The 20,779-nt window shown below is 47.2% G+C and overlaps 2 protein-coding genes across 10 annotated transcripts in view; both read left to right on the forward strand.

The window, feature by feature from the left end:
- ppfia1 (PTPRF interacting protein alpha 1) overlaps positions 1-1,641 on the forward strand; it is a 42,032-nt gene extending 40,391 nt beyond the window's left edge. For all 9 annotated transcript variants that reach the window (XM_084476552.1, XM_084476551.1, XM_084476553.1 and 6 more), the window contains one exon: positions 1,311-1,641. Coding sequence is in view for 8 of the 9 variants with exons in the window: in XM_084476551.1 (XP_084332677.1) it covers positions 1,311-1,372 (62 nt within the window). In the remaining variant the exon portion in view is untranslated. The remainder of the gene's footprint in view (positions 1-1,310) is intronic.
- A 2,358-nt stretch (positions 1,642-3,999) lies between these two features.
- cttn (cortactin) lies at positions 4,000-14,665 on the forward strand. The gene is made up of 15 exons (XM_084475731.1): positions 4,000-4,128; positions 5,027-5,123; positions 5,270-5,343; positions 5,427-5,556; positions 6,091-6,201; positions 6,961-7,015; positions 7,265-7,375; positions 8,186-8,296; positions 9,001-9,111; positions 10,741-10,796; positions 10,950-11,019; positions 11,597-11,871; positions 12,218-12,332; positions 13,007-13,066; positions 13,140-14,665. Exons 2-15 carry the CDS (start codon positions 5,040-5,042, stop codon positions 13,274-13,276), a joined length of 1,500 nt encoding a protein of 499 aa, XP_084331857.1. The 5' UTR covers positions 4,000-4,128; positions 5,027-5,039; the 3' UTR covers positions 13,277-14,665.
- Positions 14,666-20,779: the final 6,114 nt, after the last annotated feature.

A 20,779-nucleotide genomic window follows, 5' to 3' on the forward strand; every position in this document is an offset into this window, starting at 1 on the left:
CAGGAAACGGTAGCTCAGCATTTGCTAAACACTTCACAGTAGATCATTTGCAGTTCCTTGACTTAATGAGAAGGTTCTTCAAGGTGAGCGCTGTGAGACCATCCTGATCTCGCTAGGCCACATTCTGTGTGTTCAGTCTGGCCTCCATTCTGTTGAAAGCCTTTCTAGCCGTGTTCAAAGGAGGTATTCCACAGCCTGCAAAATAATGAAAAAATAACTAGTTTAACAATCTAGAGTATTCAAACTAAGATTGACATTTTGGTTGAATTAATCCTTTAACTACCTTCAAGCTTTATGAAATGGAAACTTTTCCTTTGTTTCCATTCTATATATTACTCCCCAAACCAGGGGCTTTCCCTGTCAGTTAGGATTCAATTACTCAAGTAATAATAAAGGGAACCAGTTCTCCTGTCCTTAAAGCCCCCGCACACTGCCACAGGCCAGCAGAGGGCTTAATGAAGCCCCACCACACTGCCTCAGGCCAGCAGAGGGCTTAATGAAGCCCCACCACACTGCCTCAGGCCAGCAGAGGGCTTAGTGAAGCCCCACCACACTGCCACAGGCCAGCAGAGGGCTTAGTGAAGCCCCACCACACTGCCTCAGGCCAGCAGAGGGCTTAGTGAAGCCCCACCACACTGCCTCAGGCCAGCAGAGGGCTTAGTGAAGCCCCACCACACTGCCTCAGGCCAGCAGAGGGCTTAATGAAGCCCCACCACACTGCCTCAGGCCAGCAGAGGGCTTAATGAAGCCCCACCACACTGCCTCAGGCCAGCAGAGGGCTTAGTGAAGCCCCACCACACTGCCTCAGGCCAGCAGAGGGCTTAATGAAGCCCCACCACACTGCCACAGGCCAGCAGAGGGCTTAATGAAGCCCCACCACACTGCCTCAGGCCAGGCGGAGTGCTGCAGCGCTGCTTCTGCTTTAATAACGCATGTTCTGCTCTCCTCCCTTCCTGTCTCTTGCTTCCCTTCCTGTCTCTCACTTCCCTGCCTGTCTCTCTCCTCCCTTCCTGTTCCTCTCTTCCCTTCCTGTCTCTCTCCTCCCTTCCTGTCTCTCTCCTCCCTTCCTGTCTCTCTCCTCCCTTCCTGTCTCTCTCCTCCTTTCCTGTCTCTCTCCTCCCTCCCTGTCTCTTTCCTCCCTCTCTCCCCCCTTCCTTTCCCTCTCAATCGCTCTGCTTCTCGTGCCTCCCTTCCTGTCTCTCTCTTTCTCTGCCTCTCTATGTATGTATCTCCTCTCTATGTATGTATCTCCTCTATGTATGTATCTCCCTTATTCTCTATTTCTTAGTGTATCCTCATTATTTCTACAGGTAGCCACTGGTCTGAAGACGAGAGTGAATTTCCTGCCTTCAAAACCAGGATGATGAACTGAGATGTCCTCCACGGACGTGACCGAGACCTTGTGTTTTAACAAATCCTCAACATGAATTCAGTCCTATTTTCACCTTCTCTGGGTATCCCTAGAAGACATATGGTAGATGTATCTATGTTTTATATCCTATTTATCTTGGCGAGAGAGGGGGAGAATAATTGATTTTAGAAGCTTCATGTAATCCTCTTTATTTGACCTTTTAATCAGCCTGGGCCCTTATGTCTATTTCAGATGGAAATTAATATTTCCACTGTCTGGGGTTTGTAGATTTCTATCAGACATTTTATCTAATCTTTATATATATATATATATATATATATATATATATATATATATATATATATATATATATATATATAAAATCCATTTTTTTATATATATATTTCTATTCTCATTCTATTGACCATATTTTTGTTGTATCTTTTTATTTTAGGGTTATTCCTTTTTATTTGAATTCTGATTGTTGAATTCATTCTCAAGTGACTTCGACACATGATATAAATTAATTCAATAGCCTTTACCCATTTTACTCTTGGAACTTATTTTTAACAAATGACTAATGTGTATGATTGCATATTGTACGTCTTAGTGAATATCCGCTATATGGCTGCAGTTCCTGTTTGCTAACATGCTGGACCTGGAGCCGCCCACAGCGGTCTAGTGCTGCAGGAACGCCATCGCCCTGTCACCTGGTCTCCATGGAGACCACAGCCCGCTGTCACCTGGTCTCCATGGAGACCACAGCCCGCTGTCTGCTGGTCTCCATGGAGACCACAGCCCGCTGTCACCTGGTCTCCATGGAGACCACAGCCCGCTGTCACCTGGTCTCCATGGAGACCACAGCCTGCTGTCTGCTGGTCTCCATGGAGACCACAGCCCGCTGTAACCTGGTCTCCATGGACCTGTCTGCTGGTCTCCATGGACCTGTCTGCTGGAACAGAGCCCTTCACCTTTCTGCACTCCATATCGATACCAAAACGAAACTCTTGAATAGAAGCAAAGAAAAGCCATAGACCTGTAGTGAAAACAGAACATAGGGCTACTTCCAGATGCAAGTGAAAACACAATTCCAGGTTCTCTAGTTGATCTTGCATGTGAGAGAGTGCCTCACGCCCCACTTTATACCCCCCCCCCACCGCCTGAACCTTAACGACCCCCTCGCCCCCCCCACCGCTTGAACCTTAACGACCCCCTCGCCCCCCCCACCGCTTGAACCTTAACGACCCCCTCGCCCCCCCCCGCCTGAACCTTAACGACCCCCTCGCCCCCCCCACCGCCTGAACCTTAACGACCCCCTCGCCCCCCCGCCTGAATCTTAACGACCCCCTCACCCCCCCCCCCCGCCTGAACCTTAACGACCCCCTCGTCCCCCCCCCACCGCCTGAACCTTAAAGACCCCCTCGCCCCCCCCCACCACCTGAACCTTAATGCCCCCCTTGCCCCCCTCCTCCTTAACCTTAACGACCCCCTCGCCCCCCCCCGCCTGAACCTTAATGACCCCCTCGCCCCCCCCCCGCCTGAACCTTAACGACCCCCTCGCCCCCCCCCCGCCTGAACCTTAACGACCCCCTCGCCCCCCCCCCCCCCCCCACCACCTGAACCTTAATGTCCCCCTTGCCCCCCTCCTCCTTAACCTTAACGACCCCCTCCTCCTTAACCTTAACGACCCCCTCGCCCCCCCGCCCCCCCACCCCCCCTGGAGAGCGCGCCCCCCCCCCCCCCCCCCCCCCGTACAGTAAGGACCTCAGGTTAGGACGGCTCTGAGCTGCTCTCCTCCGATGGACCAACTCCACGCGGCCTCTGGATCTCCGAGACCACGACGGGATCCAAAATACTTTTTATAAGGAAGAAAAACACTTTGTACGAAAACTTCATATCAAGCCTTATTGTTTCTTAACTCCATAATGTCCTTTTGTTATTTATTATTACTCATCACTGTGTGTGTGTTTAGTGTGTGCGTGTTGTCACTTGTTCTTTCGAGCGTTGATGCAGTAGGTCTGTCTTTGACTTGCGAGCACTTGAAACCGGTTCCTCTGTTGGTTTTCACAGCCATTGACCTGAGCTGTTCTTCATGTATTGTAATGTGATATTATTGTCTGTCGCTGTGATTTTTTTCTTTTTAGGCATAACGGCACAATGCAAATCATTTTGCTGTTTTGTTTCCCTCCTTCCTTTGAGATTTCTCCTGATCTTGTAACAATGATGTACAGTCTGAATACTTATGAGTTATTTTTATCACAGTATTATTTATTGCTTACTTTCAATAAAATACTGAAACCTACTTTTCACTGACCATGTAGACACAGTAAAACAAACTTGCATTCTATTTTTAATGGGTGATTTCCAACAGCCTATGCAACTATGTTTTAAGTATTTATATTAAGTTATTTATACTCAAATTCGAATATAATGAACAAAAAATAAGGAATGGTTAATTCATGCGAAATGTACTCCTTGGGAAGGCATTGTCTTAAAATAATCGTGCTATTGATTAATTAATAAAATAGAGGCGATAGAAGATAAACACGTAATAAATGTGTACCTTTTTTTTATTTTTTACTTCAAATCCTCATGGAACGTGATCCGTGAGGATCGTAAGGTGACGTCACTGGAAGCAGGAAGTGGGATGAAGCCGGAAGAGGATCCAGGAGTCACTCGTTAATTTTCCCGATCAGATCTCGTAGCGCCAACAGGGAATCGTCTTGGTTTAGTTGGTTTATTTAGTAGGGGTAGTTTTCTGTTCATCTCTCTGTTCGGTGAGTACCTCTCGGTTTATCATGTTTCTGTCATCAGGGAGAAGACTGAGGCTGGCTAGCTAAAGGTGACAGCTAACTACTAACCCTAACCAATCCTAACTACTAACCCTAACTAACTCCATCCATCTCATCCACCGTCTCTATAAGGTGGACTCCTTCAGGTTAATCTTCTTCAGTCGCTATTGATCGTCTGGTGAAACCTGTTTATTATGAGATGTTTAGCCTTTACATCTTAACCCTAACTATTTACCCTAACCTATGCTGTTAAACCAGTACATTTTGAGATGTTTAGCCTTTACATCTTACACTAAATGTTGAATATGAAATGACACAATGTCGTTTAATATTATTATATTAACCTTTAGCTCGGCGATCATCATGTCTGTTTGTTCCACGCGTTAACACATGGAGATGTACCACCTTTATCTACTACTTAGGATAGGGTTAGATGGTTTCCCTAACCCTTTATATGTTCTACTTTAGGGTTAGATGGTTTCCCTAACCCTTTGGTGTTGGATGGCCCATCATGTATCATTCATTTGATCATCTACCTCATCAATTTATCCTCATGTCTATTTGCACCCCCTACAATGACTGATGCAACGACGCTGGCATTGTGTAGTACAGTGTGTAGTCCAGTTTTTAGCAGTGTGTAGTTCAGTATGTATTCCAGTGTGTGTTACAGTGTGTAGTCCAGTGTGTAGCACAGTGTGTATTGTATAATTGGAACCAGATGCTGCTCTTCCAGAATGTGTTGAGTCAGGATTCAGGAGATTCCTTTTATACAAACTCTGGTGTTGGACTTCTGTAATGGTGAAGGCTCCAGATGTTCCTCCAGCCATGGAGCCTCTAAACAGTGGAGTTTGTGTTTACGTGTGCAGCCTGTGTGTGTTTGAAGGACATCACAGACGATGTGGAAGGCCGCCGCGGGACAGTCTGTCAGCGTCGCTGTGGAGGACGGAGGCGACGACTGGGAGACCGACCCTGACTTTGAGGTATCTATGACTACACCAAGGTCCCCATCACCAGACCCCACCATCTAACCCCTGATCAGCAGTCCAGTAAGGCCTCCTCCCCGGTGCTCTCAGCTGTGGGCGTGGTGTAGTGGTTTGGTGTCTGAGTGAATGGGCTCTCTCTCCAGAATGACGTGACAGAGAAGGAGCAGCGATGGGGAGCCAAGACGGTGGAGGGCTCCGGACACCAGGAGCACATCAAGTGAGGAGTTGAAGCTAAGCTAAGCCTTCTATCTCTGGACCTCTTTGTGTCTCCAGTGTTATAAGGTCATCTTCTGCCTGCAGCATCCACCAACTGCGAGCCAACGTGTCCACAGAACACACGTCCATGAAGCAGAAGGAGCTGGACGACATGCCCAAAGCCTCTCATGGATACGGGGGCAAGTTCGGGGTACAGCAGGACCGCATGGACAAGGTACCAGAGCGAGCCCTGAAACCACACCCTTGTTAAGATTCACTGTAATCCCGATTCACTGTAATCCCTGATTCACTGTAATCCCTGATTCACTGTAAACCCCGATTCACTGTAATCCCCGATTCACTGTAAGCCCTGATTCACTGTAAGCCCATCCTCAGGTATGCAAATGGTATTAAACAGACCTGGTTTTACCCTGTGACTGCAGGCAAAGCTTTCATTGCAAACTCCTATTTTCCCGATCATAGTTGACATGTCTCGTCAAAGGCTATCGTCCATTATCAGACTGAGGTCAGACTGGGGCCTGGAGGTCAGACTGGGCTGGGCTGGTGCTGTTGCAGTACTCCTTTCACCGCCTCCTCCACACCTCCTCCCCGCATGGGTCATTGTTGTGCTCACTAGTGCAGCGCTGTAGTGAGTTGGATATCAACACTCTGCAGACCCCTGGTCAGGCTTAGGCTTAGTGGTGAACTGTGTATCTCTCACACCCTCACACTCCAGATGCCTCTTCTCCCTCTTGTGTCTCCCTGACAGTCTGCCGTGGGCCACGACTACCAGAGCAAGCTTTCCACGCACTGCTCCCAGACGGACACCTCCAAGGGCTTTGGGGGCAAGTTCGGTGTGCAGGCCGACCGAGTGGACCAGGTAGGCCCTCTTCTCCCATTCAGACGGTTAGGGTTAGGCCCTCTAGGGTTAGGGGTAGGCCCTCTCTCACCTTCAGATGGTTAGGGTTAGGCCCTCTAGAGTTAGGGGTAGGCACTCTACGGTTAGGGGTAGGATTAGGGTGTGGGTTAGGGTTAGGCCCTCTAGAGTTAGGGTTAGGCCCTCTAGGGTTAGGGGTAGGCCCTCTCTCTCCTTCAGACGGATAGGGTAAGGGTGTGGGTTAGGGTTAGGCCCTCTCTCTCCTTCAGAGGGATATGGCCTCAGTGTTAGGTGATCAGGTGTTGACAAGGTGTGGAATGATGGAGCATCGGGCTGACGCTAGTTTTAGTTGGCCCTGTGTAAACACACACCTGAAAGCACCGATGGGAAAGAAGTTCAAGAAGTTCTGATGGGCAGCCACATATCATAACCCTCACCCTATCAAACAAGACATTAGAGTGAACATTGGGCCGTGTCTGTTCTGATGGAGGTGTGTGGTTGGATCAGCTGCACATATAACGGAGCTATCGATCTATAGTAAAGGTATCTCTATAATGATAGCACTATAATGTAAATGGTAGTAAATCTATTATTCAGCTAAATGCATAATTAATTGTGTGTGTGTGTGTGTGTGTGTGTGTGTGTGTGTGTGTGTGTGTGTGTGTGTGTGTGTGTGTGTGTGTGTGTGTGTGTGTGTGTGTGTGTGTGTGTGTGTGTGTGTGTGTGTGTGTGTGTGTGTGTGTGTGTGTTCCTTCCTTCCAGTCAGCCGTTGGTTTTGAGTATGCCGGAAAGACAGAGAAGCACGCGTCTCAGAAAGGTATTCTCACATTAAACTGAGCGGTGCTGCACATTGTGCACTGCTGTAGTAGGACCAGCTGCTACCCCCAGACTGTAGTAGGACCAGCTGCTACCCCCAGACTGTAGTAGGGTTAGGCTTGACCCCTGTCTGTAGACTACTCGTGGGGCTAGGGGGTAAACCTGACCTTTGACCCCTGTCTGTAGACTATTCGTGGGGCTAGGGGGTAATCCTGACCTTTGACCCCTGACCTTTGACCCCTGTCTGTAGACTACTCGGCGGGGTTCGGCGGGCGCTACGGGGTGCAGGCAGACCGCGTGGACCAGAGTGCCCTCGGCTTCGACTACCAAAGCAAGACGGAGAAACACGAGTCCCAGAAAGGTCAGCACAGCCCCATGTTACACACACAGGCAGACAGACAGAGGGACAGACAGACAGGCAGAGGGGCAGACAGAGGGACAGACAGACAGGCAGTGGGGCAGACAGACAGAGGGGCGGGCAGACAGACAGACAGAGGGACAGACAGACAGGCAGTGGGGTAGACAGACAGGCAGAGGGGCAGACAGACTATTAGACTATTACTATTTCAAAGAATGTTTGAATAGTTTTAATGTTTCAGATTTTAATGTTTTATCCATGGGGAACATTTTGAATCATTAATCTCATCTTTATTTCAATGCGTCAGATTGCTGTAATCAGGAGTGTGAATATCTGATAAATATCGACCAAAATATGTAAAGGAAAAGTAGTAGTAGGTAGGATGGCGCACAAACGATCTCTCTCTCTCTGTCTCTGTCTCTCTCTCTCTCTCTGTCTCTGTGTGTGTGTGTGTGTTATGTATGTATGTCTCTCTCTGTGTATGTATGTATATTTATTTATTTCACCCTGGTGAGCCACCCCTAACATTCACACACCCACACATACTTGGACATGTCTGTGCATGCGAAGCTGAGTTCAGTCTCCAGTCTTGTTTGTATTCCTCTCACTTTGCTCCTCTGCTGCCGTTTCCTGTGTATTTTTTTTTTCCGTTTCCAAGTATTCCCTGTGATGGTTGACTGGAGGTCTGCTGTTTTCAGTGAAGATGTTAAGGCCGGCTGTCCTCCCATCTCCTCCTTTCAGATATCTATATGTATTCATGCATTGGTTCAGTTATCACCCCTAACCCTAACCTATTTGCCGGGTCACTCCTAGATTACGCCAAAGGCTTCGGTGGCAAGTACGGAGTAGAGGCTGACAAGGTGGACAAGAGTGCCATGGGCTTTGAGTACCAGGGCAAGACTGAGAAACACGATTCACAGAAAGGTTTGTTCTGTTACCATTGTTGTTAACACTACTATTTACTTAACTAAGAGTAGCAGTCATTGTGTCTTTCAGAAAAACTAATTTTGCATATATAATTAAAACCATTCAAAATGGAGTGAAAGCAGTCTGTACCAATAGGAGAGGCCTCCTCCTATAACTGGTGTACCAATAGGAGAGGCCTCCTCCTATAACTGGTGTACCAATAGGAGAGGCCTCCTCCTATAACTGGTGTACCAATAGGAGAGGCCTCCTCCTATAACTGGTGTACCAATAGGAGAGGCCTCCTCCTATAACTGGTGTACCATTCTAATGATTCCCCAGTCCCATGCCCCATGCCCCAGTCCCCAGTCCCATGCCCCAGTCCCAGTCCCATGACCCAGTCCCATGCCCCAGTCCCCAGTCCCATGACCCAGTCCCATGCCCCAGTCTCATGTCCCAGTCCCATGGCCCAGTCCCATGCCCCAGTCCCATGGCCCAGTCTCATGCCCCAGTCCCATGCCCCAGTCCCATGCCCCAGTCCCATGCCCCAGTCCCATGGCCAGGTCCCATGCCCCAGTCCCATGCCCCAGTCCCATGCCCCAGTCCCATGCCCCAGTCCCATGGCCCAGTCCCATGGCCCAGTCCCATGCCCCAGTCCCATGGCCCAGTCCCATGCCCCAGTCCTCCCGAGGGCCAGGAATAACTTAACAATGTTTTAATCTCAGATTACACCAAGGGCTTCGGGGGCAAGTTCGGCGTGCAGACGGACCGGCAGGACAAGTCGGCGGTGGGCTGGGACCACCAGGAGAAGCTGCAGCTCCACGAGTCCCAGAAAGGTAGGGCGACGTGTGTGTGTGTGTGTGTGTGTGTGTGTGTGTGTGTGTGTGTGTGTGTGTGTGTGTGTGTGTGTGTGTGTGTGTGTGTGTGTGTGTGTGTGTGTGTGTGTGTGTGTGTGTGTGTGTGTGTGTGTGTGTGTGTGAGACTATCCTTGCTCCAATGAAAGCAGTTTCTTCAGTGGTTTCACTTCTCTCTGCTCTCTGATGTGGTCTCTTTTAAAGCCAACAACTTCCTCTATTCTGCACCGCATGTGAGCTGCTGAGAAGGGAAGTGAGTCCGCTCTGTTCCAGTCCCTTCACAATGTGCTGTTTCTGGTGTCTGTAGCGTTCATTCAAATGAGCTGCTGCCCATTGACCAATGAGCTGTCAGAGTGAACCACAGCGTGGAGGAGAAGTGATTGTTGCCGTTTGTGGACTCCCGGAGCTCTATATCTATATAATATAATAATAATAATGTATAGGCATCTATATAATATAATATCTAATATCACGGCCAAAAGCTATGTGCGCCTCGGATGATATTATGAATCATAAAGACTGCGTCTGACGTCTCTGGTACTTCCACAACAAGTAAAGACTCATAGTGGGGGTTATCTCGGCCATGGTTGAGAAGAATTGGGGGAAAGGAACTTTGGCTTTGACTCTCTGAAGTCCAGATTTAACCAAGAAATGGAGGAGAAAGGGATTGTACTCCCGGAAATGCACAAACATCTCCGCCCAGCGCTCGTCCGCTGGTCCACAAAATCTTATCTATGCTCTGATTGGAGGGGGATGGGGAAGTGGGTGGTAATATTCAAATGTGCCCCCCTCCTACGGAGGAGGGGCCGCTGATACTGACTCAACTGAAGCATGTACAGACTTATTTCAAAGTTTGTATGCGTGTGGCAGCACCAGAGACCAAAAACAACACCCTAACCCTAACCCCAGGAAAAGGGTTGTTTTCATAATGTCACCTTTAAGGATCAGATGATTATTAAGCACATGTTTTTTAAATAGCTGTTGTGTTCAGAGTCGGTTCCAACCACTAAGAGAACCACAATGTTGCTCTTGTGAAGAACCAACTCCGTCCTCTAACTGTTGATGTTAGGGTTAGAGCTAGGGTTAGGGTCTTCTGCTAGAGCTAGGGTTAGAGCTAGGGTTAGAGTCTTCTGCTAGAGCTAGGGTTAGAGCTAGGGTTAGGGTTAGAGCTAGGGTTAGGGTCTTCTGCTAGAGCTAGGGTTAGAGCTAGTGTTAGGGTTAGAGCTAGGGTTAGGGTCTTCTGTTAGCTAGGGTTAGAGCTAGGGTTAGGGTCTTCTGCTAGAGCTAGAGCTAGGGTTAGAGCTAGGGTTAGGGTCTTCTGCTAGAGCTAGAGCTAGGGTTAGAGCTAGGGTTAGAGTTAGGGTCTTCTGATGGAGCTAGGGTTAGAGCTAGGGTTAGAGTTAGGGTCTTCTGATGGAGTTAGGGTTAGAGTTAGGGTTAGAGTTAGGGTCTTCTGATGGAGCTAGGGTTAGAGCTAGGGTTAGGGTTAGAGCTAGGGTCTTCTACTGGGGCTAGGGTCAGAGTGTAAAGACGTCCGCTGAACAGAGGGAGGCCTCACGTGGAAAGACTTTTATTGTGAAAATACAAAACATGCATTTCTTGTGCTTCCAGATTATTCCAAAGGCTTCGGAGGGAAGTTTGGTGTCCAGCAGGACAGAATGGATAAGGTAGTGTGTGTGTGTGTGTGTGTGTGTGTGTGTGTGTGTGTGTGTGTGTGTGTGTGTGTGTGTGTGTGTGTGTGTGTGTGTGTGTGTGTGTGTGTGTGTGTGTGTGTGTGTGTGTGTGTGTGTCTAAACCTCTGTTTCTCTGTTGCTCTGCAGAGTGCAGGAACCTTTGAGGACATCGAGAGGCCGAGCTCTGCCTATCAGAAGACCAAGGCCACGGAGGCTGGTGGGTTTGACTAGTACTACCTGGCCTCTGATCCCAACATAGGTTTGACTAGTACTGCCTGGCCTCTCATCCCAACATAGGTTTGACTAGTACTGCCTGGCCTTTGATTCCAACATAGGTTTGACTAGTACTGCCTGGCCTCTCATCCCAACATAGGTTTGACTAGTACTGCCTGGCCTCTCATCCCAACATAGGTTTGACTAGTACTGCCTGGCCTTTGATTCCAACATAGGTTTGACTAGTACTGCCTGGCCTCTGATCCCAACATAGGTTTGACTAGTACTGCCTGGCCTCTCATCCCAACATAGGTTTGACTAGTACTGCCTGGCCTCTCATCCCAACATAGGTTTGAGTAGTACTGCCCGGCCTCTCATCCCAACATAGGTTTGACTAGTACTGCCTGGCCTCTCATCCCAACATAGGTTTGACTAGTACTGCCTGGCCTCTGATACCAACATAGGTTTGACTAGTACTGCCTGGCCTCTCATCCCAACACGTTAGATAGGAGTACCCCCCCCCCTCGCTCAGATTAGGGGGTTAGTTTAGACCTAGTAACCTTGGCCCCCCCCCCCCACAGCGAGCAGCGGGACGGGGAACATCAAAGCTCGCTTCGAGAACATTGCCAAGCAGAACGAGGAGGAGGACCGGCGGCGGGCGGACGAGGAGCGGGCGAGGCGGCAGGCCAAGGAGAAGCAGGAGCAGGAGGAGGCACGCCGGAAGGAGCAGCAGGAGGAGGCGGCCCGCAGGAAGGAGGAGCAGCAGGAGGAGGCGGCCCGTGTCCCGGAGCCCGCCTCCGTCCGCGCCCCTAGCCCCGCCCCTAGCCCCCCCCCTACGGCCCAGCCCGCCTACCAGGTGAGAAGAGAAACGACTTCATTAAGAATATATATATATATATATATATATATATATATATATATATATATATATATATATATATATATATATATATATATATATGATAATGTATAGAACATTCTCTACATTATCCCTTACATATAAAACCTACAGTCCATATATAAGAACTATGAGGAGGAGGAGGAGGAGACGCCCCCTCACACGGAGGGTCCGTACTGCGGGAGAGAGGAGCGAGACCCTCCCTACAGCTCAGTGTCTCCTCCTCCTTGTAGCTCCTCCTCCTCCTCCTCCTTGTAGCTCCTCCTTGTAGCTCACACTGTGCCTCTGGCTCCCCTTGTGTCAGAACGCTGCGGTGGAGGAGGAGCAGCGCTACCAGGAGGAAGTGGAGGCTCCGCCCACCGCGCCCGGCGGCCAACCAGAGGAGAACCTGTACCAGAACGTGGAGGCGGAGCCAGGAGGTGAGCCTCCGGAGGGGGTGTGCGTGCGTGCGTGCGTGCGTGCGTGCGTGCGTGCGTGCGTGCGTGCGTGCGTGTAGTGTAGTGTAGTGTAGTGTATCAGAGCTGTGTGTGTGTGTAGTGTAGTGTATCAGAGCTGTGTGTGTGTGTAGTGTAGTGTATCAGAGCTGTGTGTGTGTGTAGTGTAGTGTATCAGAGCTGTGTGTGTGTGTAGTGTAGTGTATCAGAGCTGTGTGTGTGTGTAGTGTAGTGTATCAGAGCTGTGTGTGTGTGTAGTGTAGTGTATCAGAGCTGTGTGTGTGTGTAGTGTAGTGTATCAGAGCTGTGTGTGTGTGTAGTGTAGTGTATCAGAGCTGTGTGTGTGTGTGTAGTGTAGTGTATCAGAGCTGTGTGTGTGTGTGTAGTGTAGTGTATCAGAGCTGTGTGTGTGTGTGTGTAGTGTAGTGTATCAGAGCTGTGTGTGTGTGTGTGTAGTGTAGTGTATCAGAGCTGTGTGTGTGTGTGTGTAGTGTAGTGTATCAGAGCTGTGTGTGTGTGTGTAGTGTAGTGTATCAGAGCTGTGTGTGTGTGTGTAGTGTAGTGTATCAGAGCTGTGTGTGTGTGTGTAGTGTAGTGTATCAGAGCTGTGTGTGTGTGTGTAGTGTAGTGTATCAGAGCTGTGTGTGTGTGTGTTCCAGACGTTGCCGGCGGGGAGGAGCAGGGCGTGACGGCCGTGGCGCTGTACGACTACCAAGCAGGTGAGGTGGGGATTCTATGGGGGGGGGCTATCCCAGTTGGCGTATGCGTGTTCACCGCCTGTTCCCATGGCAGCCGGCGAGGATGAGATCTCCTTCGACCCCGACGACATCATCACCAACATCGAGATGATCGACGAGGGCTGGTGGCGCGGCGTGTGTGGGGGGGCCTACGGCCTCTTCCCCGCCAACTACGTGGAGGTCCGCCCCTGAGGGCCCCGCCCCCCCTGAGGGCCCCGCCCCCCCCAACATCCTGACCAAACTCTTCCACTCGTCGTTTGTCTCAGTGACGCCGTGTCTCTGCTGTCCCCCCTCTCCCCTCCCTCCCCCCTCCCTCACTCCCTCCCTCCGGCCCTCCCCCCCCCTCCCTCCGTCCCTCTCCCCCGTCCCTCTTTTTGATTTGTTCTCAGCTGTGCGTCCCGTGTTGCTCCTCCACTTGGGGGTGCTGTGGCCGCACGCTCCAGAGACACTGAGTCAGAATAGAGAAAGAGCCCTTTACCTTATCTTATCTTCACCTTATCTTATCTTTCTCCTGCTCCATCAGAAATCCATGAAAGAACCATGAATCCCAGTAGAACCAGCGGCGTTAGGGTTAGGATAGCTAGGGTTAGCTGATAGGTCCTGGTTCCCTGGGGAAACGCAGTCGATTCTGGATCTGCTCATTTTCGCACTTGTTCCATTTGCTTCCGCTATGATGCAGAGGAAATACCTTAGAAATAACCTTTAATAATGATTAATGATTGTTGTTTAAATCATTAAGTATTGACTGATTGATGGATTGCTGTTACTAGAGGTTGGAGTTAGGATCCATGGTCTCTGATCTGATGAACTCTAGTTCAACATAAGCATACAGTTGACATATAGTTCATAGTGCTGTTCACCAACACTGAACCACATTGGACCATAGAGACCATTTAACACGCAATGCACAGAGAAAATCAGGATTTATGTTGAACTGAGAAACTGAAAACCGTGGATAATTAGGGGCTTTTATTTAGCTGTTCTTGCTATTGTCAGTGTGCATCTTGGTTCTGGACCAGATTGTATGTTCAACTTGTTTGCCTGCAGCCTCCATAGAGCAGAGGTCGGTCGGAGGCCTAGCCAGCCAGGTGGAGGCTTTTTGGGGGGAAATTATGAATGGATTAATAAAAAACTATTTCTAAAGAAATAAAAGTAATTTGTAGCAGCCAGCGAGCGGGCGTTGTAGTGGCCTCGTTTCTCTGCGCTCTAATATGAGGAGGTTTGTACAGGTTTATACTGTACTTTTCATACTTCATAAGGTTATACTTTATGGTCATACTGTATGATTCATACTTCATAAGGCTCACTATGATTCATTCTTCATAAAGTTTATGCTGTATGATTCATACTGTGATTCATACATCATAAGGTTATACTGTACTATTCATACTTCATAAGGTTCACTGATTCATACTTCATAAGGTTCATGCTCGCATCACACTGATAGGGTGACTTAGGGTGTTCTTTTTTCTTTCCAAGTGACCTTTAAAATGTATTTTTATTTGTCTTTCTTTTTGCTTGAGTCACATTACCTGCTTGTACTTTTTTTTAAGTCAATAGTTTCAATAAATATGGTGGTAAATATAACTTGTTAATTGTTCATATTTTTTAAATCAACATGGTATTGTTACTGTCATGGGGTACTTTTCAGAGGAAACTAATGATTTCTGGATTGACTGAAACATGCCGCTTAATGCGTTCACCAAAGCCTCCGCAGACTGTGACTGTCCTATACGGTACTGAAATGTGCCGGCACGTATACTGCTTCCGTACGGTACGGAAATGTGTCTGCGCGCATACTGCTGTTTTTACGGTACTGAAACGGCCTGCGCGCATACTGCTGTTACGGTACTGAAATGGCGTGCGCGCATACTGCTGTATGTACGGTACTGAAACGGCCGTAATCGTATACTGTTGTATGTAGGGTAAAGCGCGCGGCACATGGGATATGCTCTACCCGGCTTATGAAAGAAATTCAACATTGTTGTGTTTCGGGAACCTTAGTATTTCATACTGTATTATAAACATTAATAGCAATACTAAAGTAGGGTTCATCTGTTGTGAGATTACATGTTGACACAAATCTACAAATCACAAACTACATTGAATGAAAATGTACATACAAAAATAATCACAGAAGGCACAAGCTAAAAAGAGATATACCACACTAGTGCAATGTTATATTTATTTCTTACAGTGAAGTTTGGTTGCCATACAAGAAGTCTTGAGGAGGGTGGGGGGGGGGGGGGGGGAAGAAGGAAGAGTTCAGTTATTCTCTCGTTTTCGTTTCGTTAATTAGTTTACTCTAAATTGGTTTTGGTAGCACAAAATTACAGCAACATAGAAAACATGGACACATTAGTTCTTCCCACAAAAATAGCCAAAACATCTTAGCTTCTATGAAGACTTAAATAACAAATCTATCAATGGAAAAAAAGAATAGAACTGAACAGTTACCCGAAGGCTTTGACGACGTGACGGTGTGACTGTAGTTTTAAAGGGTGTGGAGGTGAGCCTCCACCAGGGGGCGGCGGACAGCTTTCTACTACTTCTAATGACTTCTAAGATAGAAAGTAGGTTAGTGTTGCTTCAAGACGTCAGCAATTATCCTATTCTTTATATTTTATAATATTTTGTTTTTTTTCTGGATTTATTTATAGGTGCAGCATTATTTTCTACCAACATGTACCCATAAATAGTTTATATTTATGGAGAGAAGATTTTACTCATTTATAAATACATTGTACACTCTAGACTTGGTAAATTCCAACCAGGCAAATGGTATTTAGAAGAAACTGGATTTGTGTCCGATTGGCCAAATATCTTATCTAAAATGCAATAGAATCTCATAGTCTTCTTTAAAAAACACTGATATGTGGTCATATGATATATAACTTTATAATGGGAAAAAACACAACCAAGGAGACTCAGGATAAATATTGCTTCTTACATAACCCATAAATCTGATAGTATTCACTTTCTTATTGTATAGTATTCCTCTTTTTTTGGCAATCCACACGAGTTGAACATTTTCTTCTTCAGAAAACCCCTATAAAATTTTTGATAGAACTCTATACAAATTTTAAAAATACTGTGCTTTGTTTAATGGTCCCCTCAATACACTCTGAGTTCCCTTTAGTTCAAGAAAGGAATGGGTTATAGCAGCATAGTCTCTCTCAGGATCAGCTCACCACACAGTTCACCCTCCCATCAGCCATCTCTCTTCCTGATTCTCTAATAAACATCATCCTCTTATCAGCATACTGCCATGGAGGGGGGGAGTGAGAGAGATGCAGGTTCAATGGAACATACAGAGGCTCATCCTAACTTGGGTCTAACATCTGACGCAAACATACGACTAAAATGTTCACAGAACACGGGGTTGTGTATATATGTATTGTGTCCTTCTTGACACTTCCATAGGCAATGTGTAAAGTCAGGGCCGTGACACACTGCAGGTAAGTGGGTGGAGAGATGGAATAAGACAACGATTTAGCTGATGTGTTGGTGTCTGTAAAATGTGTTAATGAATAACACCATTATACTATACTCTATCACTGTTATAAATTAAGTATATGTATATGAGATGTCATGGCTTACAGAATCTCCAGATGAAAACATGTTTATAGTTGGTCCAGACCAACAAATCTCACATCATGATTTCAGGTTCTTCAGAGAAAATTTAAATTGTGATGAAAAAATTATGATACTTTCTAATAGAGACTCATATCGCAATCGCAGTATCTGTCAAATTATTACATCTGATTTCTTTACCATATATATTGGATCAGTCGTGTGGTCCGTTCCCCTCGACGTGAACCGGACAGAAACACACAGTGCGTTTACATGACACTCAAGAAAGTAGAAATTATTGGGTTAGTCCAACTATGATTGGATTACTAAGATGCATGTATACACCTTAGAAAATCGAATCAAATTGGGTTTCTCATAGTCGAATTAAGACCCCTTGATTATTCGACTGTTAGTCGCATTAAGCATGCAGGTACGGATTGGGATTGGATTATGCGTTCTGCGCATGCTCGCAATCTTTTCCGGGGGCCGTGAGCCGGAAGTAGAAGGAGACGTTAGTCGTGTTGTTGTCGCCGTCGTAAAACGAGAAACAGCGATTTATTTAAAAAGGTGAAGATGGAGGAAACCGGTAGTAGTTACCCCCTATAAGAATTGTATCCCCAGCCGCGGGAGCGCGCATGGCATGCATTTAGTAAAGGTGGAAGCACACAGACACTACGCTTCGATTTCACCCAAGGCTGAATTAAAGGTACATGTTTTTCTAAATGTGGGCCATCAACAAGGTTGTAAAGTAGTAACTTCGGGCACATCTGTCAAAATAAAAGATTTTTTCTCCCGACGTGTTTACGATCTTTATTCATTCATTGCGCTGCGGCCGAACTGACGGGGATATTCTCTGATATTATGAATCTTAAAGACTGCGTCGGGTTCTCAGACTCTCTGATACTTCCACAACAAGTAAAGATTTATAGTGTGGGTTATCTCGCCCATGTGGGAGAAGGAATTGGGGGAATGCCGTATGCGGAGGGGCTGCTCCAGCGGGAGAAAGAGAGTTTTCAGTAGACAGCTGTCAATTCACTTCGGGTCCATGTAATTTCTCTGACGCTCCATTGTTATGACCTCTCAATAACCCGAAAAATTCCCATTGGTCCTACAGCCCACTAGTCCAACGTCGCTATATTTCGAAAATAAATAAACCCTCAGCTCTGACAGCCGATGTTCTGACTGGCTTTTGGATCACCTATGCGGCGGAGCCCGCATACGACAACAATCCCTTTCTCCTCCATGTTCGGTTCAATCTGGACTTCAGAGAGTCAAAGCCAAAGTTCCTTTCCCCCAATTCCTTCTCCCCCATGGGCGAGATAACCCCCACTAGGCATCTTTACTTGTGGAAGTACCAGAGAGTCGGAGACTTGACACAATCTTTAAGATTCATAATATCAGAAAATATCCCCGTCAGTTCAGCCACGGCGCAATGAATCAATAAAGATTGTAAACATGTCAGAAGAAAAAAAACATTTATTTTGAGCTGACATGGACTGGAAGTGAAGTGACAGCTGTCTACTGAAAACATCTTTCTCGAATGCCGCCTGAGTTTGTTGTTGCTGGTGACGTAAAGAGGTCAGCCGGTGGCTCCATAACCACTAGTTGAAATGGGTACAGCGCCACCTATCGTACCGGGGCATGACACACTTCGGCCAATGAATCGATTTACTCACCGCCATGTATAACCGGACGATTGCAGTTGTCCAATTGCGGAGCATAGTTGAACTATGGCTTTAATCGGATTAAGCTGTGCATGTAAACGTACTGACGGATAAACTGATCAGAGGTCAGGGTCTGAAGAGAGGGATGTTTGGGGGGAGGGGCCTCCATGGGGAAGAGATGGCTAACGATGCATGGGGACCAATGAGAGCAGAGCATTACCAACACCTCTGAGCTCTAACGATGCGTGGGGACCAATGAGAGCAGAGCATTACCAACACCTCTGAGCTCTAACGGTGTGTAGCGACCAATGAGAGCAGAGCAGGTCGTTTTATATTCTGCCATAAAATACCCTTCATAAAACTGATATTTTATTTATTTTTATCTCTACACCTAATATTACATCATACATATATTCATCTACTTTTAATATACTTTATTTTCTCTCCGTCAATCACTCTTATATACACATTTGAAGACAATGCTGATTGACTACAATCCATCCTTCACCAAATGCTGGACAAACAAATTATAGTATAACTGCTAAAGCAGGACCACTCGTGTCCCTTACAACAAGATCACCGGATCACCAGATCATCAGATCACCAGAGCTCCAGATCACCAGAGCTCCAGATCACCAGATCATCAGATCACCAGAGCTCCAGATCACCAGATCATCAGATCACCAAAGCTCCAGATCATCAAATCTCCCAGGACCATAAAACCTCCAAAAAGCTGTCCAGTGTAAAACCAGCAGCACTTAGGGTTAGGTAAGTACTGGACCACTTGGCACGTGTCAAACGTGTACAACCTCACAGTATCTACTCATTAACATTAACTCATTGCTTCAGGTCTTTCAATGCTCTTTGGATGAGGCGGTCTCGACGGTGAGGATGGGGAGCAGGACGAGCTCTCAGATAGTGATATGAATGACTGCTCACACTGAATCAATACCAGCAATAGATTCCAACACTCTACTAACCTTAGTTAGCTCTACTGAGGCATGTATTGTACATCATTGTTATACTATATGAGTTATATTTGTTGCAAATATATATAAATATATAAATATATAAGACAGTTATGTGGGGATCTACCCGGATGGATTCAATGTAAGCAAAAGTTACCCTTTATGACGGGAAGGACAATTGGAGCTGAACAGAGCTACTTCTTGCTTGCATACATTAACACGCACGCACACACACACACACACACACACACACACAAACACGCACCCAAGGAACAGGAAGAAAACGTGAAGTGAGAACAATATAGCCATGAAAGCTGGTCACAACACATCCTTCATATTTTAGGGGGAATAAATAAAATTATGTCAAATATACAATACAGTGAAATACCACTTAGTGCTCTACTTCACAGACACACCTACAACTGCATTCTTACAGAAATGTGAAATTCCAGTTTCATTAGGTAGAACCTGGTTGGTGCAAGCTGATTTACTCACTGCCCAGCTGTAACCCAATGAACTGCTCACAAACACATCCACATGTTGGTTTCCAAACACCGGATTTCTTCTGGCTGACCCTGGAACTTCTACCTCTGAACGACAAACGTCCTCTGAAGGACTTCCTGATGAGGGACGAGTGGTTCTGATGAGGGACGAGTGATGAGGGACGAGTGGTTCTGATGAGGGACGAGTGATGAGGGACTGTGGTTCTAGTGATGAGGGACTGTGGTTCTAGTGGTGAGGGACTGTGGTTCTAGTGGTGAGGGACTGTGGTTCTAGTGGTGAGGGACTGTGGTTCTAGTGGTGAGGGACTGTGGTTCTAGTGGTGAGGGACTGTGGTTCTAGTGATGAGGGACTGTGGTTCTAGTGGTGAGGGACTGTGGTTCTAGTGGTGCTGATGAGGGACGAGTGGACGGACGCTGGACTCTAGCGATGGGCGGCCCCAACACTCTGTAACCTGCTACAATGGGGCTTCCTAGGAGGGCCCCTCCCATCATGCACTGCTCTTTCTGAGGAGGAGGAGGAGGAGGAGAAGGCCATTGCAGTGACAACGTTGTGAATGTGCAGGTTGGTGTAATCTGTGTAGCATAGTGTTTGTGTGAGTGTCGTATGAGAGGTTGTGAAAAAGGTGTGTATGTATTTGTGTGTTGGTATGTGGCACTGTGAAAAAGGTGTGTGTTTAGTATACACAAGATCGCTGTACTAATCAAGTGGGGTAAGATTCCTATTCTCAAACAAAACGGTGAAGAAATACTATTTTCTGAGCAACTCTAGCAAAGATAGAAAAGGAGTGCTGTCCAGCTCAGCTGGGGAGCAGCACGCGGAGTGGCTGAAGAGTCCGCAGTATCCAAAGCTTCAGGACCATTCCCAGTCCGCCCAGTCCTCCCAGTCCGCCCACCCAGAGGAACCACCGCTCAGTAGAGCTGACGGTCGTTCCTCTCTGGTCGTCACCGACGGCCCCGGAGGGGGGGAGGTCATCACACGGGCGGACC

This window comes from Micromesistius poutassou, assembly GCF_964030765.1.
Source record: "Micromesistius poutassou genome assembly, chromosome: 12".
Taxonomy (NCBI): Eukaryota; Metazoa; Chordata; class Actinopteri; order Gadiformes; family Gadidae; genus Micromesistius; species Micromesistius poutassou.

What these genes read in the sequence shown, in the direction of transcription:
- cttn (XM_084475731.1), top strand. Translation starts at nt 5,040, where the DNA reads ATGTGGAAGGCCGCCGCGGGACAGTCTGTCAGCGTCGCTGTGGAGGAC. An exon ending in AGACCGACCCTGACTTTGAG is followed by an intron (nt 5,124 to 5,269) that starts GTATCTATGACT and finishes CTCTCTCTCCAG; the next exon opens with AATGACGTGACAGAGAAGGA. An exon ending in GGACACCAGGAGCACATCAA is followed by an intron (nt 5,344 to 5,426) that starts GTGAGGAGTTGA and finishes TTCTGCCTGCAG; the next exon opens with CATCCACCAACTGCGAGCCA.